This window comes from Salvelinus fontinalis, chromosome 29, assembly GCF_029448725.1.
Source record: "Salvelinus fontinalis isolate EN_2023a chromosome 29, ASM2944872v1, whole genome shotgun sequence".
Lineage (NCBI taxonomy): Eukaryota > Metazoa > Chordata > Actinopteri > Salmoniformes > Salmonidae > Salvelinus > Salvelinus fontinalis.
The window spans coordinates 546,583-573,696 of NC_074693.1; the positions used below are offsets into that span (position 1 = coordinate 546,583).

Consider the following 27,114-nt stretch of genomic DNA (forward strand, 5'->3'; position numbering starts at 1 on the left):
ATTATTAAAGTGGCCAGTGATTCCATGTCTATGTATAGAGGGCAGCAGCCTCTAAGGTGCAGGGTGGAGTAACATTATTAAAGTGTGATTCCATGTCTATGTATAGAGGGCAGCAGCCTCTAAGGTGCAGGGTGGAGTAACATTATTAAAGTGTGATTCCATGTCTATGTATAGAGGGCAGCAGCCTCTAAGGTGCAGGGTGGAGTAACATTATTAAAGTGACCAGTGATTCCATGTCTATGTATAGAGGGCAGCAGCCTCTAAGGTGCAGGGTGGAGTAACATTATTAAAGTGACCAGTGATTCCATGTCTATGTATAGAGGGCAGCAGCCTCTCAGGTGCAGGGTTGAGTAACCGGATGGTCGCCGGCTAGTGGTGGCTGTTTAACAGTCTGATGGCCTTGAGATAGAAGCTGTTTAACAGTCTCTCGGTCCCTGCTTTGATGCACCTGTACTGACCTCGCCTTCTGGATGATAACGGGGTGAACAGGCAGTGACTCGGGTGGTTGTTGTCCTTGATGATCTTCAAATCTAATTTTATTTGTAACTTGCGTCGAATACAACAGGTGTTGGACTTACCGTGAAATTCTTACTACAAGCCAACCACGCAGTTAAGAAAAATAAATAAATAAATAAAAGTAAAAAAAAAATTTTTTACAATAAAATAACAATAACGAGGCTATATACAAGGGGTACCGGTGCCGAATCAATGTGTGGGGGAACATTTTAGTCGAGGTAATTTGTACATGTAGGTAGGGGTGAAGTGACTACGCATAGATAATAAACAGCGAGTAGCAGCAGTGTAAAAACTACTTTAGGACAGTAGTGGAGTCTGTCCTAAATGGTTTACTATTACCTATTTACAGTAGTGGAGTCTGTCCTAAATGGTTTACTATTACCTATATACAGTAGTGGAGTCTGTCCTAAATGGTTTACTATTACCTATATACAGTAGTGGAGTCTGTCCTAAATGGTTTACTATTACCTATATACAGTAGTGGAGTCTGTCCTAAAGGGTTTACTAGTCCCTATATACAGTAGTGGAGTCTGTCCTAAATGGTTTACTATTACCTATATACATTAGTGGAGTCTGTCCTAAATGGTTTACTAGTCCCTATATACAGTAGTGGAGTCCGTCCTAAATGGTTTACTAGTCCCTATATACAGTAGTGGAGTCTGTCCTAAATGGTTTACTAGTCCCTATATACAGTAGTGGAGTCTGTCCTAAATGGTTTACTAGTCCCTATTTACAGTAGTGGAGTCTGTCCTAAATGGTTTACTAGACCCTATATACAGTAGTGGAGTCCGTCCTAAATGGTTTACTAGTCCCTATATACAGTAGTGGAGTCCGTCCTAAATGGTTTACTAGTCCCTATATACAGTAGTGGAGTCTGTCCTAAATGGTTTACTAGTCCCTATATACAGTAGTGGAGTCCGTCCTAAATGGTTTACTAGTCCCTATATACAGTAGTGGAGTCTGTCCTACTATTACCTATTTACAGTAGTGGAGTCTGTCCTAAATGGTTTACTAGTCCCTATATTCAGTAGTGGAGTCTGTCCTAAAGGGTTTACTATTACCTATATACAGTAGTGGAGTCTGTCCTAAATGGTTTACTAGTCCCTATATACAGTAGTGGAGTCTGTCCTACTATTACCTATTTACAGTAGTGGAGTCTGTCCTACTATTACCTATATACAGTAGTGGAGTCTGTCCTAAATGGTTTACTATTACCTATATACAGTAGTGGAGTCTGTCCTAAATGGTTTACTAGTCCCTATATACAGTAGTGGAGTCTGTCCTACTATTACCTATTTACAGTAGTGGAGTCTGTCCTAAAGGGTTTACTAGTCCCTATATACAGTAGTGGAGTCTGTCCTAAATGGTTTACTAGTCCCTATATACAGTAGTGGAGTCTGTTCTAAATGGTTTACTAGTCCCTATATACAGTAGTGGAGTCTGTCCTACTATTACCTATTTACAGTAGTGGAGTCTGTCCTACTATTACCTATTTACAGTAGTGGAGTCTGTCCTAAATGGTTTACTAGTCCCTATATACAGTAGTGGAGTCTGTCCTAAATGGTTTACTAGTCCCTATATTCAGTAGTGGAGTCTGTCCTAAATGGTTTACTATTACCTATATACAGTAGTGGAGTCTGTCCTAAATGGTTTACTATTACCTATATACAGTAGTGGAGTCTGTCCTAAATGGTTTACTAGTCCCTATATACAGTAGTGGAGTCTGTCCTAAATGGTTTACTAGTCCCTATATACAGTAGTGGAGTCTGTCCTAAATGGTTTACTATTACCTATTTACAGTAGTGGAGTCTGTCCTAAATGGTTTACTAGTCCCTATATTCAGTAGTGGAGTCTGTCCTAAATGGTTTACTAGTCCCTATATACAGTAGTGGAGTCTGTCCTAAATGGTTTACTATTACCTATTTACAGTAGTGGAGTCCGTCCTAAATGGTTTACTATTACCTATATACAGTAGTGGAGTCCGTCCTTTTTTTCTCATTTCGTCTGTCATTGTTGAAGTGTACCTATGATGAAAATTACAGGCCTCTCTCATCTTTTTAAGTGGGAGAACTTGCACAATTGGTGGCTGACTAAATACTTTTTTGCCCCACAGTATATACACACACACACTTTGCACACACACACACACACTTTGCACACACACACACACACACACTATGCACACACACACACACACACACACACACACACACACACACACACACACACACACACACACACACACACACACACACACACACACACACACACACACACACACACACACACACACACACACACACACACACACACACACACATCCTGACTAGTCTCCCAGTCCCTGCCGCTGAAAAACATCCCCACAGCACGATGCTGCTACCACCATGCTTCACCGTAAAGATGGTGCCAGGTTTCCTCAAGAAGTGACGCTTGGCATTCAAGCCAAAGAGTTCAATCTTGGTTTCATCAGACCAGAGAATCTTGTTCCTAATTGTCTGAGAGTCCTTTAGATTCGGTGCCTTTTGGTAAACTCCAGGCGGGCTGCCATGTGCCTTTTACTGAAGAATGTCTGGCCACTCTACCTTTCAGGCCTGATTGGTAGGGTGCTGCAGACATGGTTGTCCTTCTGGAAGGTTCTCCCATCTCCACAGAGGAACTCTGGAGCTCTGTCAGAGTGACCATCGGGTTCTTGGTCACCTCCCTGACCAAGGCCCTTCTCCCCTGATTGCTCAGTTTGGTCAGCTCTAGGAAGAGTCTTGGTGGTTCCGATCTTCTTCCATTTAAGAATGATGGAGGCCACTGTGTTCTTGGGGACTTTCAATGCTGCAGACATTTTTTGGTACCCTTCCCCAGATCTGTGCCTCGACACAATCCTGTCTCGGAGTTCTACGGACAATTTCTTTGACCTCATGTCTTGGTTTTTGGTCTGACATGCACTGTCAACTGTGGGACCTATAAACAGAAATGTGCCTTTCCAAATCATTTACAATAACTTGAATTTACCACAGGTGGACTCTATTTAAGTTGTAGAAACATCTCAAGGATGAGCTCAATTGAGTCTCATAGCAAAAGAATTCTAAAAAACAGTTTTTGCTTTGTCATTATGGGGTATTGTGATGTCATTATGGGGTATTGTGATGTCATTATAGGGTGTTGTGTGTAGATTGGATTAAATAATAAACAATTCCTCATCATTTTAGATGAAGTCTGTAGATGAAGTCTGTCACCCGGCACAGACAGAAGAGGACTGGCCACCCCTCATAGCCTGGTTCCTCTCTAGGTTTCTTCCTAGGTTTTGGCCTTTCTAGGGAGTTTTTCCTAGCCACCGTGCTTCTACACCTGCATTACTAGCTGTTTGGGGTTTTAGGCTGGGTCTCTGTACAGCACTTCGAGATATTAGCCTCTACCAAGCACCTACCCCGGATTCGGGAGCACCCCCCACCCCCCCCACACTGATTAGCATCGCTAGCATAGCGTCACAATTAAATAGTAGCATCTAAATATCATTAAATCACAAGTCCAAGACACCTAATGAAAGACACAGATCTTGTGAATAAAGCCACCATTTCAGATTTTTAAAATGTTTTACAGGGAAGACACAATATGTAAATCTATTAGCTAAACACGTTAGCAAAAGACACAATTTTTTTACTCCAACAGTTTTTTCCTGCGTCAGTAGCTTTCACTAATTCGACTAAATGAAAATATATATAGCCACTAACCAAGAAACAAATTCATAAGATGACAGTCTGATAACATATTTATGGTATAGCATAGTTTTTTTTTGAAAAATGTGCATTTTTCAGGTATAAATCACAGTTCTACATTGCAGCTGCAATCTGAAATAGTGCCGATGCAGCCAGAACAATTACAGAGACCAACGTCATATAACTAATTACTTGTCTTAAAACATTTCAGAAAAAATACACAGCGTACAGATATTGAAAGCCCAACATCGGGTGAATCCAAACAATATTTCAGATTTATCAAATGTTTTATAGCGAAAACAAAATGTATCGCTAAATCAGCATAGCCACGCCAGCCAGAACCAGCTGGGCGCGCCCGACCAGTTCACATGCACGACAGATATATGAAATAACATCGTAAATTGGGTCTTACTATTGCTGATCTTTCATCAGAATGTTGATCAACGTGTCCTTAGTCCTGATGAGTCTTTCAATCCATTCACAATGGCAACTTTCCCTCTTCATTTAGCATAGGTACTGGTCGACTGGCACGGTTCTGTCCAAAGTTAAAAAACTCACAGAACGGAACACGGCAAAACTCCCGAAAAAAATCAAATAATCTGATTAAACTATATTGAAAAAACATACATTAAGATGATATGGTCACATGTATCAAACAAACTTCGAGACGGAGATAGTTTTCATCCTTAACGGCAGCAAAACAGAAGACAATCACACCTACAAATCGCGCGATTCAGAGAACCGGAAGTTGTCGGTCACGCCAAAGAAATAGGTCTTATTTCACGTCAGTACAAGATAAACAACAAATTTCTCCTCTGACGTCCTCTTGACACCCAGAGGAAGACGAATGAAGTGTGTTTCGGGTCATAGGTGGCGTGACCATATATAGGCAGAGCGTTGAAGCGAGCATACACATCTTGCATTCTTCTTCTTGGTCAGGGAAAGTGCTGTCAAATGACTTCTGTTTCACTTAGAGACAAAATTGAAACGGTTTTTAGAAACTATAGATTGTTTTCTATCCAATGGTATTAATTATATGCATATAGTAGGAGCAATAATTGAATAAGAGGCAGTTTAATCTGTAGAGGAAATTATGCTAATGGGAAAACAGCACCCCCTGTATTCTCAAGAGGTTTTAACTGATGTACGAAGGGCTATATAAAATAAACTTGATTGATTGATTGATTGTAATGTAACAAAATGTGGATTAAGTGAAGGGGTGTGACTACTTTCTGAATGCCCTGTGTGTGTGTGTATCTCTATATCTTTATATTCGACAGCCCTGAGCTAGCTACGTGTAACATAATGAATAACATTTGATAGCTTTGGTTGGTGCATCCTGTCGGGTTGAGTTCCTGTTCAGCGTGACTCTAAGGGGGTTTGACAGAGCCGAAATGCAGAGCTGTTTAAACCAATACACAGTAATTGAGCTTTGTGGGAATCTGTTTCTCATCAAATCAGTGTTTTGAGTGTCAGCGTCCAATCGTATGACTTTGTTTTGTTCCCTCAGGGTTGGTGATTGGCTATTCTATGACTCCGCCCACCCTTGACAGCCCGAAAGAAGACCTTGTGATCCACGCAGATGAAACACTGACCATTACATGCAGGTAGAGTACTGTCTCTCTGTGTCTCTGTTCATTACATGCAGGTAGAGGACTGTGTCTCTGTCTCTCTGACCATTACATGCAGGTAGAGGACTGTGTCTCTGACCATTACATGCAGGTAGAGGACTGTGTCTCTGTGTCTCTGTGTCTCTGTCCATTACATGCAGGTAGAGTACTGTGTCTCTGTCCATTACATGCAGGTAGAGGACTGTGTCTCTGTCCATTACATGCAGGTAGAGGACTGTGTCTCTGTCCATTACATGCAGGTAGAGGACTGTGTCTGTGTCTCTCTGACCATTACATGCAGGCTGTGATCATGTGTTAAAGCTGTGTAATGTGTCTCTGATCAGAGGAAACGCTCTCTTAACTCTTAACAGTGTTCAATTTAAACAATTTAAACCTTAAAGATAATGGACCTGTTTATACAGTTGATGTCGGAAGTTTACATACACTTAGGTTGGAGTCATTAAAACTCGTTTTTCAAACACTCCACAAATTTCTTGTTGACCAACTATAGTTTTGGCAAGTCGGTTAGGACATCTACTTTGTGCATGACACACGCCATTTTTCCAACAATTGTTTACAGACAGATTATTTCACTTATAATTCACTGAATCACAATTTCAGCAGGTCAGAAGTTTACATACACTAAGTTGACTGTGCCTTTAAACAGCTTGGAAAATTCCAGAAAATGATGTCATGGCTTTAGAAGCTTCTGATGGGCTAATTGACATCGTTTGAGTCAATTGGAGGTGTACCTGTGGATGTATTTCAAGGCCTACCTTCAAACTCAGTCTTTGCTTGACATCATGGGAAAATCAAAAGAAATCAGCCAAGACCTCAGAAAAATAATTGTAGACCTCCACAAGTATGGTTCATCCTTGGGAGCAATTTCCATATGCCTGAAGGTACCACGTTCATCTGTACAAACAATAGTACGCAAGTATAAACACCATGGGACCACGCAGCCGTCATACCGCTTAGGAAGGAGACGCGTTCTGTCTCCTAGAGATTAATGTACTTTGGTGCAAAAAGTGCAAATCAATCCCAGAACAACAGCAAAGGACCTTGTGAAGATGCTGGAGGAAACAGGTACACATGTATCTATATCCACAGTAAAACGAGTCCTATATCGACATAACCTGAAAGGCCGCTCAGCAAGGAAGAAGCCACTGCTCCAAAACTGCCATAAAAAAGCCAGACTGGTTTGCAACTGCACATGGGGACAAAGATCATACTTTTTTAGGAGAAATGTCCTCTGGTCTGATGAAACAAAAATAGAACTGTTTGCCCATAATGACCATCGTTATGTTTGGTGGAAAAAGGGGGAGGCTTACAAGCCGAAGAACACCATCCCAAACGTGAAGCACGGGGGTGGCAGCATCATGTTGTGGGGGTGCTTTGCTGCAGGAGGGACTGGTGCACTTCACAAAACAGATGGCACCATGAGGAAGAAAATTTATGTGGATATAGTGAAGCAACATCTCAAGACATCAGTCAGGAAGTTAAAGCTTAGTCGCAAATAGGTCTTCCAAATGGACAATGACCCCAAGCATACTTTCAAAGTTGTGACTAAATGGCTTAAGGACAACAAAGTCAAGGTATTGGAGGGGCCATCACAAAGCCCTGACCTCAATCCGATAGAAAATTTGTGGGCAGAACTGAAAAAGCATGTGCAAGCAAGGGGGCCTACAAACCTGACTCAGTTACACCAGCTCTGTCAGGAGGAATGGGCCAAAATTCACCCAACTTATTGTGAGAAGCTTGTGGAAGGCTACCCGAAACGTTTGACCCAAGATAAACAATTTAAAGGCAATGTTACCAAATACAAATTGAGTGTATGTAAACTTCTGACCCACTGGGAATGTGGTGAAAGAAATAAAAGCTGAAATAAATCACTCTCTGCTATAATTCACACATTTCACATTGTTAAAATAAAGTGGGGATCCTAACTGACCTAAGACAGGACATTTTTAGTAGGACTAAATGTCAGGAATTGTCGAAAACTGAGTTTAAATGTATTTGGCTAAGGTGTGTGTAAACTTCCGACTTCAACTGTATATATATATATATATATATATATATAATAGCCAACAGCTGGCTGACTGTCTCTACCATCATGAAGAAAATGAGTTTGATTCTGCTGGCTGACATCTCGTTCATCTCGTTCATACTACAAATCATGACAAAAACAAAGTGATTAACCAGTCATAACTAGCCAATGGCAATGCAGATTACACAGTAAGCAACCAATCGATTAAACACAGGATATGACATCATGGACATCATGTAATATGTCCCCATAACTGAATTAATGGATGGGATGGGGTGAAGAAAAACACACACACGGTGTGTCCCCCCTAGACAGAGCAGAATTATGATTCCCCAGCACGCCTGCAGTCATTAATATAATACACTATATATCATATCTACAGCTCTGCTTTCCCTTCCTCTTCCACACACACACACACACACACACACACACACACACACACACACACACACACACACACACACACACACACACACACACACACACACACACACACACACACACACACACACACACACAATTTCACAATCTGTCGCAGTCGCTAACGTCACACACCTGACATTGATACAGCCCTAACCTTTTCTGATTGGTTGAAAAACCTTAATTGACCCATCTGTGACCTCTCACTTGACCTTTCTTCTGACCTTTAACCCCTAACCTCTGACCCCCAGGGGTCAGCGTACTCTGTCCTGGGTGTGGCCTGAGACGACCCTAGTGGGAGAAGAGCTGACTGATCGTCAGGCCGGCCCCAGGCCCAGCAGAGCCCCAGGGAGAGAGGCCGAGACTGGGTCTGGAACCCCTGTTTGTACCCCTGGGGCTGGAGTCGTGGGAGACCACCCCTTGGCCGGGGAGGGGACTGGTACGCCTGCTTCGGTCCCTATCCAGAGAAGGGGAGTCAGCATCCTGGAGTGTCCAGGGGAGCCTGGAAGGCCGTATTGCAAGACCCTAATCCTCACTGGAGCTAAAGGGAATGATACGGGTTACTACCGCTGTTACTACAGAGATGTCAAGGCTGTCATCGACGGGACCACGGCTGTTGCTGTATATGTGTTTGTCAGAGGTGAGAAGAGTTTATATACAGAGAGAGACGCACGCACACATGCTGTTGCTCTCACACACACACACACACACACACACACACACACACACACACACACACACACACACACACGCACACACACACACACACACACACACACATTTGTACAATTTCAGCCAGTAGTCATGAGCCAAAACGGGTCCCCGTTTATTGTGTACTATGTCATCCATTCCCCGTTTATTGTGTACTACGTCATCCATTCCCCGTTTATTGTGTTCTACGTCATCCATTCCCCGTTTATTGTGTTCTACGTCATCCATTCCCCGTTTATTGTGTTCTACGTCATCCATTCCCCGTTTATTGTGTACTACGTCATCCATTCCCCGTTTATTGTGTACTATGTCATCCATTCCCCGTTTATTGTGTACTACGTCATCCATTCCCCGTTTATTGTGTTCTACGTCATCCATTCCCCGTTTATTGTGTTCTACGTCATCCATTCCCCGTTTATTGTGTACTACGTCATCCATTCCCCGTTTATTGTGTACTACGTCATCCATTCCCCGTTTATTGTGTTCTACGTCATCCATTCCCCGTTTATTGTGTTCTACGTCATCCATATCCCAGAATTGGCTGTTATTTACAAAGTCATTCTTGTCACATTATCGCAAATTGAGCAACAACTGTCCCGGTTTAGGGACTCCGATCCTAGAGATGGTTAATTAACCGTTATTATAATTATTATAGTATAATATAAGTATAATAGTATAATTATTCCGTACAATTGTGCGCAACCGAGACATTCTAAAGAGGCTGCAATGAAAACCAATGGGACTGTAGCGACTGTGTTGACATCAAAATCTGGGGTGTGAACTAGGTTTCTATTCAAGCGTTGGTTGTCATGGTAATGGCTCTATAGTATTGGAGAAAAGTTGAAAAAAACGGACCCCTTTCGACGCTGTACTTTACATCGTGACGTGTCATGGCGTAACGTACATCACGCATAAAGCAACTAATTCTGTCTTACAGCCTCTCTCCACCAGGTGTAGCACTTCTCTCACCGTTTTAAAACAAGAAAGGGACAGGGTAAGGGGGTAAGGGGGGATACCTAGTCATTTTTTGCGTCATCACTGCAAGCAATCATGACTCTCAAAAGCCTCTGTTTACTTCTGAAGATCACTTTGGCGCCGCCTTAAAAACCCGATTCAAATTTTACAGAAACCTTCAAATAGGTGCAGTATGTAATGACACGTTATATAAACTCTTTTTAGTGTTTTATTTACATTTTAGAGGCGATAAGGTGATAAGTTGGACAGATCGAGTGAAAAATGCCGTTTTCCCACACGACAACTCTCCTTCTCACTATCACGCAAAAGGTTTCGCTTCCCCACCCGCCATTTTTAAAAAGACCCGACGGAGCTCATTGCCTTCTTGAATCATGCAGAGATGGGCATCATGAAGGACTCGTCATTGATTTTGTTGGAAAGGGGAGGAATTGTGCTTTACATTGGTATTGATATTACAGTTGATCTGGAAGTATTACGTTTTTTGGGGCGATAAAATAAAGTCAATTGTACGGACCATCGCGATGTACAAAAGTGAGTGAGTTCACGTTAGATGAAAGATGTAGTCCGGGATCTTAATTTGTTCCATCTCTGGACCTGAACAATTGCTGAGGTTTGGTTTATCTATCTATCCATCTATTTCAGTCCAGTTCTCTGTCACGCCTTGAGTATGACCCTGTCTGTACCGTAATCCATAAGGGTCCTGGTCATCCTGTGGTCCGTTAGTCATCCTGTGGTCTGTTAGTCATCCTGGTCCATTAGTCATCCTGTGGTCCATTAGTCATCCTGGTCCATTAGTCATCCTGTGGTCCATTAGTCATCCTGTGGTCTGTTAGTCATCCTGTTGTCCATTAGTCATCCTGTGGTCCGTTAGTCATCCTGTGGTCTGTTAATCATCCTGAGGTCTGTTAGTCATCCTGTGGTCTGTTAGTCACCTGTGGTCTGTTAGTCATCCTGTGGTCTGTTAGTCATCCTGTGGTCTGTTAGTCATCCTGAGGTCTGTTAGTCACCCTGTGGTCTGTTAGTCATCCTGTGGTCTGTTAGTCATCCTGTGGTCTGTTAGTCACCCTGTGGTCTGTTAGTCATCCTGTGGTCTGTTAGTCATCCTGAGGTCTGTTAGTCATCCTGTGGTCTGTTAGTCATCCTGTGGTCTGTTAGTCATCCTGTGGTCCATTAGTCATCCTGTTCCATTAGTCATCCTGTGGTCTGTTAGTCACCCTGTGGTCTGTTAGTCATCCTGTGGTCTGTTAGTCACCCTGTGGTCTGTTAGTCACCCTCTGGTCTGTTAGTCATCCTGAGGTCTGTTAGTCATCCTGTGGTCTGTTAGTCATCCTGTGGTCCATTAGTCATCCTGTTCCATTAGTCATCCTGTGGTCTGTTAGTCATCCTGTGGTCCGTTAGTCATCCTGTGGTCCGTTAGTCATCCTGTGGTCCGTTAGTCATCCTGTGGTCTGTTAGTCATCCTGTGGTCCATTAGTCATCCTGTGGTCCATTAGTCATCCTGTGGTCTGTTAGTCATCCTGTGGTCTGTTAGTCATCCTGTGGTCCATTAGTCATCCTGGTCCATTAGTCATCCTGTGGTCTGTTAGTCACACTGTGGTCTGTTAGTCATCCTGTGGTCTGTTAGTCATCCTGTGGTCTGTTAGTCATCCTGTGGTCTGTTAGTCATCCTGTGGTCTGTTAGTCATCCTGTGGTCTGTTAGTCATCCTGTGGTCCATTAGTCATCCTGGTCCATTAGTCATCCTGTGGTCTGTTCGTCACCCTGTTGTCTGTCAGTCATCCTGTGGTCTGTCAGTCATCCTGTGGTCTGTCAGTCATTCTGTGGTCCATTAGTCATCCTGGTCCATTAGTCATCCTGTGATCTGTTAGTCATCCTGTGGTCTGTTAGTCACACTGTGGTCTGTTAGTCATCCTGTGGTCTATTAGTCATCCTGTGGTCTGTTAGTCATCCTTGTGGTCTGTTAGTCATCCTGTGGTCTGTTAGTCATCCTGTGGTCTGTTAGTCATCCTGTGGTCTGTTAGTCATCCTGTGGTCTGTTAGTCATCCTGTGGTCCATTAGTCATCCTGGTCCATTAGTCATCCTGTGGTCTGTTCGTCATCCTGTGGTCTGTCAGTCATCCTGTGGTCCATTAGTCATCCTGTGATCTGTTAGTCATCCTGTGGTCTGTTAGTCACACTGTGGTCTGTTAGTCATCCTGTGGTCCATTAGTCATCCTGTGGTCTGTTAGTCATCCTGTGGTCTGTTAGTCATCCTGTGGTCCGTTAGTCATCCTGTGGTCCGTTAGTCATCCTGTGGTCCATTAGTGATCCTGTGGTCCGTTAGTCATCCTGTGGTCCGTTAGTCATCCTGTGGTCCGTTAGTCATCCTGTGGTCTGTTAGTCATCCTGGTCCATTAGTCATCCTGTGGTCCGTTAGTCATCCTGGTCCATTAGTCATCCTGTGGTCCGTTAGTCATCCTGTGGTCTGTTAGTCATCCTGTGGTCCATTAGTCATCCTGTGGTCCGTTAGTCATCCTGTGGTCCGTTAATCATCCTGACGTCTGTTAGTCATCCTGTGGTCTGTTAGTCACCTGTGGTCTGTTAGTCATCCTGTGGTCTGTTAGTCATCCTGAGGTCTGTTAGTCACCCTGTGGTCTGTTAGTCATCCTGTGGTCTGTTAGTCATCCTGTGGTCTGTTAGTCACCCTGTGGTCTGTTAGTCATCCTGTGGTCTGTTAGTCATCCTGAGGTCTGTTAGTCATCCTGTGGTCTGTTAGTCATCCTGTGGTCCATTAGTCATCCTGTTCCATTAGTCATCCTGTGGTCTGTTAGTCATCCTGTGGTCCGTTAGTCATCCTGTGGTCTGTTAGTCATCCTGTGGTCTGTTAGTCATCCTGTGGTCCATTAGTCATCCTGTGGTCCATTAGTCATCCTGTGGTCTGTTAGTCATCCTGTGGTCTGTTAGTCATCCTGTGGTCTGTTAGTCACCCTGTGGTCTGTTAGTCATCCTGTGGTCCGTTAGTCATCCTGGTCCATTAGTCATCCTGGTCCATTAGTCATCCTGGTCCATTAGTCATCCTGTGGTCTGTTAGTCACCTGTGGTCTGTTAGTCATCCTGTGGTCTGTTAGTCATCCTGAGGTCTGTTAGTCATCCTGTGGTCTGTTAGTCATCCTGTGGTCTGTTAGTCATCCTGTGGTCTGTTAGTCATCCTGTGGTCTGTTAGTCATCCTGTGGTCTGTTAGTCATCCTGTGGTCCATTAGTCATCCTGTGGTCTGTTAGTCATCCTGTGGTCCGTTAGTCATCCTGTGGTCCGTTAGTCATCCTGGTCCATTAGTCACCCTGTGGTCTGTTAGTCATCCTGTGGTCCATTAGTCATCCTGTTAGGTTAACTTCCAACCCTGGGTTAGGGTTAGGTTAACCCTGTCTTTTCGTTCACCTCTTGTGCCCTCCTTTCACCACCAGTAATTATTATGAGGGTAGACTCTAGTCTAGGGTCACAGCCTCTAGTTTAGGGTCACAGCTTTTAGTCTAGGATAACAGCCTCTAGTCTAGGGTCACAGCCTCTAGGGTCACAGCCTCTAGTTTAGGGTCACAGCCTCTAGGGTCACAGCCTCTAGTCTAGGGTCACAGCCTCTAGTCTAGGGTCACAGCCTCTAGGGTCAAGCCTCTAGTCTAGGGTCACAGCCTCTAGTCTAGGGTCACAGCCTCTAGGGTCACAGCCTCTAGTCTAGGGTCACAGCCTCTAGTCTAGGGTCACAGCCTCTAGGGTCACAGCCTCTAGTCTAGGGTCACAGCCTCTAGTCTAGGGTCACAGCTTCTAGTCTAGGCTCACAGCCTCTAGGGTCACAGCCTCTAGTCTAGTGTCACAGCCTTTAGTCTAGGGTTACAGCCTCTAGTCTAGGGTTACATCCTCTAGTGTTACAGCCTCTAGGGTCACATCCTCTAGCCAAGGGTAACAGCCTCTAGTCTAGGGTTACATCCTCTAGTGTTACAGCCTCTAGGGTCACATCCTCTAGCCAAGGGTAACAGCCTCTAGTCTAGGGTTACAGCCTCTAGTCTAGGGTTACAGCCTCTAGTCTAGGGTCACAGCTCCTAGTCTAGGGTTACATCCTCTAGTGTTACAGCCTCTAGGGTCACATCCTCTAGCCAAGGGTTACAGCCTCTAGTCTAGGGGTACAGCCTCTAGTCCTCTAGTCTAGGGTCACAGCCTCTAGTCCTCTAGTCTATGGTAACAGCCTCTAGTCTAGGGTTACATCCTCTAGTGTCACATCCTCTAGGGTCACATTTTTTACATTTACATTTTAGTCATTTATCAGACGCTCTTATCCAGAGCGACTTACATTTTGCATACATTTTATTACTTTTTTTTTTACATTTCATTACATTTTACATACTGAGACAAGGATATCCCTACCGGCCAAACCCTCCCTAACCCGGACGACGCTATGCCAATTGTGCGTCGCCCCACGTTCCTCCCGGTTGCGGCCGGCTGCGACAGAGCCTGGGCGCGAACCCAGCCCAGCCTGGGCGCGAACCCAGAGACTCTGGTGGCGCAGCTAGCACTGCGATGCAGTGCCCTAGACCACTGCGCCACCCGGTCACAGCCTCTGAGGTCACATCCTCTAGCCAAGGGTAACAGCCTCTGGTCTAGGGTTACAGCCTCTAGTCTAGGGTTACAACCTCTAGTCTAGGGTTACATTCTCTAGTTTAGGGTTACAGCCTCTAGTTTAGGGCCACAGCACCTAGTCTAGGGTTACAGCCTCTAGTCCTCTAGTCTATGGTAACAGCCTCTAGTCTAGGGTCACATACCATTTGGGGGGAGTGAGGTGGCATTTTGGGGGGTGCATATATTTAGTCTCTGCTGGAGACTGATCAGAGCCAGATGAACCAACAGCAGTAAATTACAGCTACCAGGCTACAGGATAAGAGAGGAGAGATGAGGAGGGGAGAGGAGAGGAGGGGAAGGGAGAGGAGAGGAGAGGAGAGATGAGGAGAGATGAGGAGAGGAGAGATGAGGAGGGGAGAGGAGAGGAGAGGAGGGGTATGGAGAGGAGAGGAGAGGAGGGGAAGGGAGAGGGGAGAGGAGAGATGAGGGGAGAGGAAGGGAGAGGAAAGGAGGGGAGAGGAGAGGAGGGGGAGGGAGAGGAGGGGAGAGGAGAGATGAGGAGGGGAAGGGAGAGGAGGGGAGAGGAGAGATGAGGAGGGGAGAGGGGAGGGGAGAGGGGAGGGGAGAGAGGAAAGGTGAGGAGGGGAGGAAGGGAGAGGTGAGGAGGGGAGAGGAGAGGAAGGGAGAGGAGGGGAGAGGAGAGATGAGGAGGGGAAGGGAGAGGAGGGGAGAGGAGAGATGAGGAGGGGAGAGGGGAGGGGAGAGAGGAAAGGTGAGGAGGGGAGGAAGGGAGAGGTGAGGAGCGGAGGGGAGAGGAGGGGAAGGTAGAAGAGAGGGGGGGAAAGGTGAGGGGGAAGGAGAGGAGAGGAGAGATGAGGAGGGGAGAGAAGAAAGGTGAGGAAGTGAGAGGTGAGGAGGGGATGGGAGAGGTGAGGTGAGGAGGGGAGGGGAAGGGAGAGGAGAGGAGGGGAGGGGAGGGGAGTTCACGTTAGATGAAAGATGTAGTCCGGGATCTTAATTTGTTCCATCTCTGGACCTGAACAATTGCTGAGGTTTGGTTTATCTATCTATCCATCTATTTCAGTCCAGTTCTCTGTCACGCCTCGAGTATGACCCTGTCTGTACCGTAATCCATAAGGGTCCTGGTCATCCTGTGGTCCATTAGTCATCCTGTGGTCTGTTAGTCATCCTGGTCCATTAGTCATCCTGTGGTCCATTAGTCATCCTGTGGTCCATTAATCATCCTGGTCCATTAGTCATCCTGTGGTCTGTTAGTCACACTGTGGTCTGTTAGTCATCCTGTGGTCTGTTAGTCATCCTGTGGTCTGTTAGTCATCCTGTGGTCTGTTAGTCATCCTGTGGTCTGTTAGTCATCCTGTGGTCTGTTAGTCATCCTGTGGTCTGTTAGTCATCCTGTGGTCCATTAGTCATTCTGGTCCTTTAGTCATCCTGTGGTCTGTTCGTCACCCTGTTGTCTGTCAGTCATCCTGTGGTCTGTCAGTCATCCTGTGGTCCATTAGTCATCCTGGTCCATTAGTCATCCTGTGATCTGTTAGTCATCCTGTGGTCTGTTAGTCACACTGTGGTCTGTTAGTCATCCTGTGGTCCGTTAGTCATCCTGTGGTCTGTTAGTCATCCTGTGGTCTGTTAGTCATCCTGTGGTCCATTAGTCATCCTGTGGTCCATTAGTGATCCTGTGGTCTGTTATCCTGTGGTCTGTTAGTCATCCTGTGGTCTGTTAGTCATCCTGTGGTCTGTTAGTCATCCTGTGGTCTGTTAGTCATCCTGTGGTCCATTAGTCATCCTGGTCCATTAGTCATCCTGTGGTCTGTTCGTCACCCTGTTGTCTGTCAGTCATCCTGTGGTCTGTCAGTCATCCTGTGGTCCATTAGTCATCCTGGTCCATTAGTCATCCTGTGATCTGTTAGTCATCCTGTGGTCTGTTAGTCACACTGTGGTCTGTTAGTCATCCTGTGATCTGTTAGTCATCCTGTGGTCTGTTAGTCACACTGTGGTCTGTTAGTCATCCTGTGGTCCATTAGTCATCCTGTGGTCTGTTAGTCATCCTGTGGTCTGTTAGTCATCCTGTGGTCCGTTAGTCATCCTGTGGTCCGTTAGTCATCCTGTGGTCCATTAGTGATCCTGTGGTCCGTTAGTCATCCTGTGGTCCGTTAGTCATCCTGTGGTCCGTTAGTCATCCTGTGGTCCGTTAGTCATCCTGTGGTCTGTTAGTCATCCTGGTCCATTAGTCATCCTGTGGTCCGTTAGTCATCCTGGTCCATTAGTCATCCTGTGGTCCGTTAGTCATCCTGTGGTCTGTTAGTCATCCTGTGGTCCATTAGTCATCCTGTGGTCCGTTAGTCATCCTGTGGTCCGTTAATCATCCTGACGTCTGTTAGTCATCCTGTGGTCTGTTAGTCACCTGTGGTCTGTTAGTCATCCTGTGGTCTGTTAGTCATCCTGAGGTCTGTTAGTCACCCTGTGGTCTGTTAGTCATCCTGTGGTCTGTTAGTCATCCTGTGGTCTGTTAGTCACCCTGTGGTCTGTTAGTCATCCTGTGGTCTGTTAGTCATCCTGAGGTCTGTTAGTCATCCTGTGGTCTGTTAGTCATCCTGTGGTCCATTAGTCATCCTGTTCCATTAGTCATCCTGTGGTCTGTTAGTCATCCTGTGGTCCGTTAGTCATCCTGTGGTCTGTTAGTCATCCTGTGGTCTGTTAGTCATCCTGTGGTCCATTAGTCATCCTGTGGTCCATTAGTCATCCTGTGGTCTGTTAGTCATCCTGTGGTCTGTTAGTCATCCTGTGGTCTGTTAGTCACCCTGTGGTCTGTTAGTCATCCTGTGGTCCGTTAGTCATCCTGGTCCATTAGTCATCCTGGTCCATTAGTCATCCTGGTCCATTAGTCATCCTGTGGTCTGTTAGTCACCTGTGGTCTGTTAGTCATCCTGTGGTCTGTTAGTCATCCTGAGGTCTGTTAGTCATCCTGTGGTCTGTTAGTCATCCTGTGGTCTGTTAGTCATCCTGTGGTCTGTTAGTCATCCTGTGGTCTGTTAGTCATCCTGTGGTCTGTTAGTCATCCTGTGGTCCATTAGTCATCCTGTGGTCTGTTAGTCATCCTGTGGTCCGTTAGTCATCCTGTGGTCCGTTAGTCATCCTGGTCCATTAGTCACCCTGTGGTCTGTTAGTCATCCTGTGGTCCATTAGTCATCCTGTTAGGTTAACTTCCAACCCTGGGTTAGGGTTAGGTTAACCCTGTCTTTTCGTTCACCTCTTGTGCCCTCCTTTCACCACCAGTAATTATTATGAGGGTAGACTCTAGTCTAGGGTCACAGCCTCTAGTTTAGGGTCACAGCTTTTAGTCTAGGATAACAGCCTCTAGTCTAGGGTCACAGCCTCTAGGGTCACAGCCTCTAGTTTAGGGTCACAGCCTCTAGGGTCACAGCCTCTAGTCTAGGGTCACAGCCTCTAGTCTAGGGTCACAGCCTCTAGGGTCAAGCCTCTAGTCTAGGGTCACAGCCTCTAGTCTAGGGTCACAGCCTCTAGGGTCACAGCCTCTAGTCTAGGGTCACAGCCTCTAGTCTAGGGTCACAGCCTCTAGGGTCACAGCCTCTAGTCTAGGGTCACAGCCTCTAGTCTAGGGTCACAGCTTCTAGTCTAGGCTCACAGCCTCTAGGGTCACAGCCTCTAGTCTAGTGTCACAGCCTTTAGTCTAGGGTTACAGCCTCTAGTCTAGGGTTACATCCTCTAGTGTTACAGCCTCTAGGGTCACATCCTCTAGCCAAGGGTAACAGCCTCTAGTCTAGGGTTACATCCTCTAGTGTTACAGCCTCTAGGGTCACATCCTCTAGCCAAGGGTAACAGCCTCTAGTCTAGGGTTACAGCCTCTAGTCTAGGGTTACAGCCTCTAGTCTAGGGTCACAGCTCCTAGTCTAGGGTTACATCCTCTAGTGTTACAGCCTCTAGGGTCACATCCTCTAGCCAAGGGTTACAGCCTCTAGTCTAGGGGTACAGCCTCTAGTCCTCTAGTCTAGGGTCACAGCCTCTAGTCCTCTAGTCTATGGTAACAGCCTCTAGTCTAGGGTTACATCCTCTAGTGTCACATCCTCTAGGGTCACATTTTTTACATTTACATTTTAGTCATTTATCAGACGCTCTTATCCAGAGCGACTTACATTTTGCATACATTTTATTACTTTTTTTTTTACATTTCATTACATTTTACATACTGAGACAAGGATATCCCTACCGGCCAAACCCTCCCTAACCCGGACGACGCTATGCCAATTGTGCGTCGCCCCACGTTCCTCCCGGTTGCGGCCGGCTGCGACAGAGCCTGGGCGCGAACCCAGCCCAGCCTGGGCGCGAACCCAGAGACTCTGGTGGCGCAGCTAGCACTGCGATGCAGTGCCCTAGACCACTGCGCCACCCGGTCACAGCCTCTGAGGTCACATCCTCTAGCCAAGGGTAACAGCCTCTGGTCTAGGGTTACAGCCTCTAGTCTAGGGTTACAACCTCTAGTCTAGGGTTACATTCTCTAGTTTAGGGTTACAGCCTCTAGTTTAGGGCCACAGCACCTAGTCTAGGGTTACAGCCTCTAGTCCTCTAGTCTATGGTAACAGCCTCTAGTCTAGGGTCACATACCATTTGGGGGGAGTGAGGTGGCATTTTGGGGGGTGCATATATTTAGTCTCTGCTGGAGACTGATCAGAGCCAGATGAACCAACAGCAGTAAATTACAGCTACCAGGCTACAGGATAAGAGAGGAGAGATGAGGAGGGGAGAGGAGAGGAGGGGAAGGGAGAGGAGAGGAGAGGAGAGATGAGGAGAGATGAGGAGAGGAGAGATGAGGAGGGGAGAGGAGAGGAGAGGAGGGGTATGGAGAGGAGAGGAGAGGAGGGGAAGGGAGAGGGGAGAGGAGAGATGAGGGGAGAGGAAGGGAGAGGAAAGGAGGGGAGAGGAGAGGAGGGGGAGGGAGAGGAGGGGAGAGGAGAGATGAGGAGGGGAATGGAGAGGAGGGGAGAGGAGAGATGAGGAGGGGAGAGGGGAGGGGAGAGGGGAGGGGAGAGAGGAAAGGTGAGGAGGGGAGGAAGGGAGAGGTGAGGAGGGGAGAGGAGAGGAAGGGAGAGGAGGGGAGAGGAGAGTTGAGGAGGGGAAGGGAGAGGAGGGGAGAGGAGAGATGAGGAGGGGAGAGGGGAGGGGAGAGAGGAAAGGTGAGGAGGGGAGGAAGGGAGAGGTGAGGAGCGGAGGGGAGAGGAGGGGAAGGTAGAAGAGAGGGGGGGAAAGGTGAGGGGGAAGGAGAGGAGAGGAGAGATGAGGAGGGGAGAGAAGAAAGGTGAGGAAGTGAGAGGAGAGGAGGGGATGGGAGAGGTGAGGTGAGGAGGGGAGGGGAAGGGAGAGGAGAGGAGGGGAGGGGAGGTGAAGGGAAGGGAGAGGATGGGAGAGGTGAGGAGGGGAGGGGAGAGGTGAGGAGTGGAGAGGGGAAAGGTGAGGAGGGGAGAGGGGAAGGGAGAGGAGGGGAAGGGAGAGGAGAGGAGGGAAGGGAGAGGAGAGGAGGGAAGGGAGAGGTGAGGAGGGGAAGGGGGAGGTGAGGAGGGGAGAGGAGGGGAGCAGTAAAATAGAACTAACAGGCGGCAGGATAAGAGTGGGACCATGTGGCTTCAGTTACCGGACCTCATCACCTCGTCCCCTTAGGGGGCCATTCGATACGCAAACAATACCACCCTTCACCTCCTAACAACATAACACCCCTCTCCTCACAGCCATGACCCTGATCCCTCCCTCCTCCTGACAACATAACACCCCTCTCCTCACAGCCATGACCCTCATCCCTCCCTCCTCCTGACAACATAACACCCCTCTCCTCACAGCCATGACCCTCATCCCTCCCTCCTCCTGACAACATAACACCCCTCTCCTCACAGCCATGACCCTCATCCCTCCCTCCTCCTGACAACATAACACCCCTCTCCTCACAGCCATGACCCTCATCCCTTTTTTAAAAATGCCTTCCTCACCATCTTGAATAAGCATGCCCCATTCAAGAAATTTAGAACCAGGAACAGATATAGCCCTTGGTTCTCTCCTGACCTGACTGCCCTTAACCAACAGAAAAACATCCTATGGCGTTCTGCATTAGCATCGAACAGCCCCCGTGATATGCAACTTTTCAGGGAAGCCAGAAACCAATATACACAGGCAGTTAGAACAGCCAAGGCTAGCTTTTTCAAGCAGAAATTTGCTTCCTGCAACACAAATTCAAAAAAGTTCTGGGACACCGTAAAGTCCATGGAGAATAAGAACACCTCCTCCCAGCTTCCAACTGCACTGAAGATAGGAAACACTGTCACCACCGACAAATCCACTATAATTGAGAATTTCAATAAGCATTTTTCTACGGCTGGCCATGCTTTCCACCTGGCTACCCCTACCCCGGACAACAGCACTGCCCTCCCCTCTGCTACTCGCCCAAGCCTTCCCCATTTCTCTTTCTCCCAAATACAGTCAGCTGATGTTCTAAATGAGCTGCAAAATCTGGACCCTTACAAATCAGCCGGGCTAGATAATCTGGACCCTTTCTTTCTAAAACTATCTGCTGAAATTGTTGCCACCCCTATTACTAGCCTCTTCAACCTCTCTTTCGTGTCGTCTGAGATCCCCAAAGATTGGAAAGCAGCTGCGGTTATCCCCCTCTTCAAAGGGGGGGACACCCTTGACCCTAACTGCTACAGACCTATATCTATCCTACCCTGCCTTTCTAAGGTCTTCGAAAGCCAAGTCAACAAACAGATTACCGACCATTTCGAATCCCACCACACCTTCTCCGCTATGCAATCTGGTTTCAGAGCTGGTCATGGGTGCACCTCAGCCACGCTCAAGGTCATAAACGATATCGTAACCGCCATCGATAGGAAACAATACTGTGCAGCCGTATTCATTGACCTGGCCAAGGCCTTTGACTCTGTCAATCACCACATCCTCATTGGCAGACTCTACAGCCTTGGTTTCTCTAATGATTGCCTCGCCTGGTTCACCAACTACTTCTCTGATCGAGTTCAGTGTGTCAAATCGGAGGGTCTGTTGTCCGGGCCTCTGGCAGTCTCTATGGGGGTGCCACAGGGTTCAATTCTTGGACCGACTCTCTTCTCTGTTTACATCAATGATGTCGCTCTTGCTGCTGGTGATTCTCTGATCCACCTCTACGCAGACGACACTATTCTGTATACTTCTGGCCCTTCTTTTGACACTGTGTTAACAACCCTCCAGGCGAGCTTCAATGCCATACAACTCTCCTTCCGTGGCCTCCAACTGCTCTTAAATACAAGTAAAACCAAATGCATGCTCTTCAACCGATCGCTGCCTGCTCCTGCCCGCCTGTCCAACATCACTACTTTGGACGGCTCTGACTTAGAATATGTGGACAACTACAAATACCTAGGTGTCTGGTTAGACTGTAAACTCTCCTTCCAGACTCACATCAAACATCTCCAATCCAAAGTCAAATCTAGAATTGGCTTCCTATTCCGCAACAAAGCATCCTTTACTCATGCTGCCAAACATACCCTTGTAAAACTGACCATCCTACCAATCCTCGACTTCGGTGATGTCATTTACAAAATAGCCTCCAAAACCCTACTCAATAAATTGGATGCAGTCTATCACAGTGCCATCCGTTTTGTCACCAAAGCCCCAGATACTACCCACCACTGCGACCTGTACACTCTCGTTGGCTGGCCCTCGCTTCATACTCGTCGCCAAACCCACTGGTTCCAGGTCATCTACAAGACCCTGCTAGGTAAAGTCCCCCCTTATCTCAGCTCGCTGGTCACCATAGCAGCACCTACCTGTAGCACGCGCTCCAGCAGGTATATCTCTCTAGTCACCCCCAAAACCAATTCTTCCTTTGGACGCCTCTCCTTCCAGTTCTCTGCTGCCAATGACTGGAACGAACTACAAAAATCTCTGAAACTGGAAACACCTATCTCCCTCACTAGCTTTAAGCACCAGCTGTCAGAGCAGCTCATAGATTACTGCACCTGTACATAGCCCATCTATAATTTAGCCCAAACAACTACCTCTTTACCTACTGTATTTATTTATTAATTTATTTTGCTCCTTTGCACCCCATTATCTCTGTCTCTACTTTGCACTTTCTTCCACTGCAAACCAACCATTCCAGTGTTTTTTTAGTTTTTATTTGACTTGCTGTGTTGTACTCACTTCGCCTCCATGGCCTTTTATATTTTATTTATTTATACATATATTTGTTTGCCTTCACCTCCCTTATCTCACCTCACTTGCTCACATTGTATATAGACTTATTTTTTTTTTCACTGTATTATTGACTATATGTTTGTTTTACTCCATGTGTAGCTATGTGTTGTTGTATGTGTCGAACTGCTTTGCTTTATCTTGGCCAAGTCGCAATTGTAAATGAGAACGTGTTCTCAATTTGCCTACCTGGTTAAATAAAGGTTAAATAAAATAAAAAAAATAAAAAAAAAAAAAAATCCCTCATCCTCCTGACAACATAACACCCCTCTCCTCACAGCCATGACCCTCATCCCTCCCTCCTCCTGACAACATAACACCCCTCTCCTCACAGCCATGACCCTCATCCCTCCCTCCTCCTGACAACATAACACCCCTCTCCTCACAGCCATGACCCTCATCCCTCCCTCCTCCTAACAACATAACACCCCTCTCCTCACAGCCATGACCCTCATCCCTCCCTCCTCCTAACAACATAACACCCCTCTCCTCACAGCCATGACCCTCATCCCTCCCTCCTCCTAACAACATAACACCCCTCTCCTCACAGCCATGACCCTCATCCCTCCCTCCTCCTAACAACATAACACCCCTCTCCTCACAGCCATGACCCTCATCCCTCCCTCCTCCTAACAACATAACACCCCTCTCCTCACAGCCATGACCCTCATCCCTCCCTCCTCCTGACAACATAACACCCCTCTCCTCACAGCCATGACCCTCATCCCTCCCTCCTCCTGACAACATAACACCCCTCTCCTCACAGCCATGACCCTCATCCCTCCCTCCTAACAACATAACACCCCTCTCCTCACAGCCATGACCCTCATCCCTCCCTCCTAACAACATAACACCCTTCTCCTCACAGCCATGACCCTCATCCCTCCCTCCTAACAACATAACACCCCTCTCCTCACAGCCATGACCCTCATCCCTCCTGACAACATAACACCCCTCTCCTCACAGCCATGACCCTCATCCCTCATCCTCCTGACAACATAACACCCCTCTCCTCACAGCCATGACCCTCATCCCTCCCTCCTCCTATCAACATAACACCCCTCTCCTCACAGCCATGACCCTCATCCCTCCCTCCTCCTGACAACATAACACCCCTCTCCTCACAGCCATGACCCTCATCCCTCCCTCCTCCTAACAACATAACACCCCTCTCCTCACAGCCATGACCCTCATCCCTCCCTCCTCCTATCAACATAACACCCCTCTCCTCACAGCCATGACCCTCATCCCTCCCTCCTCCTATCAACATAACACCCCTCTCCTCACAGCCATGACCCTCATCCCTCCCTCCTAACAACATAACACCCCTCTCCTCACAGCCATGACCCTCATCCCTCCCTCCTAACAACAAAACACCCCTCTCCTCACAGCCATGACCCTCATCCCTCCCTCCTCCTAACAACATAACACCCCTCTCCTCACAGCCATGACCCTCATCCCTCCCTCCTCCTGACAACATAACACCCCTCTCCTCACAGCCATGACCCTCATCCCTCATCCTCCTAACAACATAACATCCCTCTCCTCACAGCCATGACCCTCATCCCTCATCCTCCTGACAACATAACACCCCTCTCCTCACAGCCATGACCCTCATCCCTCATCCTCCTGACAACATAACACCCCTCTCCTCACAGCCATGACCCTCATCCCTCCCTCCTCCTATCAACATAACACCCCTCTCCTCACAGCCATGACCCTCATCCCTCCCTCCTCCTAACAACATAACACCCCTCTCCTCACAGCCATGACCCTCATCCCTCCCTCCTCCTAACAACATAACACCCCTCTCCTCATACCTGGGGTGATTTATTGTTGAGTTGTTTTACTCTGTAGGCTGTGTGTATTTTCTCAGCTCTGTCTGTGTATTTGGCCACACACAGCAACCATTGTTTCAGCAGCAGGAACTGATTGCTCTGAGCTGGGGAAGAACAGAACTATATAAGCAGAGAGAGAGGGAGAGACAGCGAGCGAGAGACAGCGAGAGAGAGAGACAGCGAGCGAGAGACAGCGAGAGAGAGACAGCGAGAGAGAGAGAGACAGCGAGAGAAAGGCAGCGAGAGAGAGACAACGAGAGAGAGAGAGAGAGAGAGACAGCGAAAGAGAGGCAGCGAGCGAGAGAGAGAGACAGCGAGAGAGAGGCAGCGAAAGAGAGAGAGAGAGAGAGACAGCGAGAGAAAGGCAGCGAGAGAGAGACAACGAGAGAGAGAGAGAGAGAGAGACAGCAAAAGAGAGGCAGCGAGCGAGAGAGAGAGACAGCGAGAGAGAGAGAGACAGCGAGCGAAATTAGAGACACATATTTCCCTCAGATTACACAGATCCACAAAGAATTCAAAAACAAATCCAATCTTGATAAACTCCCCTACTGGGTGAAATACCACAGTGTGACATCACAGCAGCAAGATGTGTGACCTGTTGCCACAAGAAAAGGGCAACCAGTGAAGAACAAACACCATTGTAAATACAACCCATATTTATGTTTATTTATTTTCCCTTTTGTACTTGAACTATTTGCACATCGTTACAACACTGAATATAGACATAATATGACATTTGAAATGTCTTTATTCTTTTGAAAATTCTGTGAGTGTAATGTTTACTGTTTACTGTTAATTTTAATTGTTTATTTCACTTGTGTTTATTATCTACTTCACTTGCTTTGGCAAATGTTAACATATGTTTCCCATGCCAATAAAGCCCTTAAATTGAAATGAAATAGAAATTTAATTGAGAGTCTATTGTCAGTCAGAACAACCCTGGTAGATGAGTTCTATGCTCTGTGGGGGGTAGACTGCTCTGTGAGGGGTAGACTGCTCTGTGGGGGGTAGACTGCTCTGTGGGGGGTAGACTGCTCTGTGGGGGGTAGACTGCTCTGTGAGGGGTAGACTGCTCTGTGGGGGGTAGACTGCTCTGTGGGGAGTAGACTGCTCTGTGGGGAGTAGACTGCTCTGTGAGGGGTAGACTGCTCTGTGGGGGGTAGACTGCTCTGTGGGGGGTAGACTGCTCTGTGAGGGGTAGACTGCTCTGTGAGGGGTAGACTGCTCTGTGGGGGGTAGACTGCTCTGTGAGGGGTAAACTGCTCTGTGAGGGGTAGACTGCTCTGTGAGGGGTAGACTGCTCAGTGAGGGGTAGACTGCTCTGTGGGGGGTTGACTGCTCTGTGAGGGGTAGACTGCTCTGTGAGGGGTAGACTGCTCTGTGAGGGGTAGACTGCTCTGTGGGGGGTAGACTGCTCTGTGGGGGGTAGACTGCTCTGTGAGGGGTAGACTGCTCTTTGGGGGGTAGACTGCTCTGTGAGGGGTAAACTGCTCTGTGAGGGGTAGACTGCTCTGTGAGGGGTAGACTGCTCTGTGAGGGGTAGACTGCTCTGTGGGGGGTTGACTGCTCTGTGAGGGGTAGACTGCTCTGTGAGGGGTAGACTGCTCTGTGAGGGGTAGACTGCTCTGTGGGGGGTAGACTGCTCTGTGGGGGGTAGACTGCTCTGTGGGGGGTAGACTGCTCTGTGGGGGGTAGACTGCTCTGTGGGGAGTAGACTGCTCTGTGGGGAGTAGACTGCTCTGTGAGGGGTAGACTGCTCTGTGGGGAGTAGACTGCTCTGTGGGGAGTAGACTGCTCTGTGGGGAGTAGACTGCTCTGTGGGGAGTAGATTGCTCTGTGGGGGGTAGACTGCTCTGTGGGGGGTAGACTGCTCTGTGGGGGGTAGACTGCTCTGTGGGGAGTAGACTGCTCTGTGGGGGGTAGACTGCTCTGTGGGGGGTAGACTGCTCTGTGGGGAGTAGACTGCTCTGTGGGGAGTAGACTGCTCTGTGGGGGGTAGACTGCTCTGTGGGGGGTAGACTGCTCTGTGGGGGGTAGACTGCTCTGTGGGGGGTAGACTGCTCTGTGGGGGGTAGACTGCTCTGTGGGGAGTAGACTGCTCTGTGGGGGGTAGACTGCTCTGTGGGGAGTAGACTGCTCTGTGGGGAGTAGACTGCTCTGTGGGGAGTAGACTGCTCTGTGGGGGGTAGACTGCTCTGTGGGGAGTAGACTGCTCTGTGGGGGGTAGACTGCTCTGTGGGGGGTAGACTGCTCTGTGGGGGGTAGAGAAGGCATTTAAAGTAGCTCGCCTGGGAGGCTCACGCCACTGGGAAGCTCGCGGCTGGATTTCCCTTTGTAATTGTGATAGTTTGCCTTGCCACATCCGCCGAGCGTCAGCGTCGTAGGATTCGATCTTGGTCCTGTAAAGAAAGCTTTTCCTGTTTGATGACTCGTCGAA

At 47.5% G+C, this 27,114-nt stretch overlaps 1 protein-coding gene across 2 annotated transcripts in view; it reads left to right on the plus strand.

The window, feature by feature from the left end:
* flt4 (fms related receptor tyrosine kinase 4) overlaps positions 1-27,114 on the plus strand; it is a 185,904-nt gene that overhangs the window by 84,033 nt on the left and 74,757 nt on the right. For both annotated transcript variants that reach the window (XM_055888029.1, XM_055888030.1), the window contains exons 2-3: positions 5,734-5,830; positions 8,552-8,940. In XM_055888029.1, coding sequence (XP_055744004.1) covers positions 5,734-5,830; positions 8,552-8,940 — 486 coding nt within the window. The remainder of the gene's footprint in view (positions 1-5,733; positions 5,831-8,551; positions 8,941-27,114) is intronic.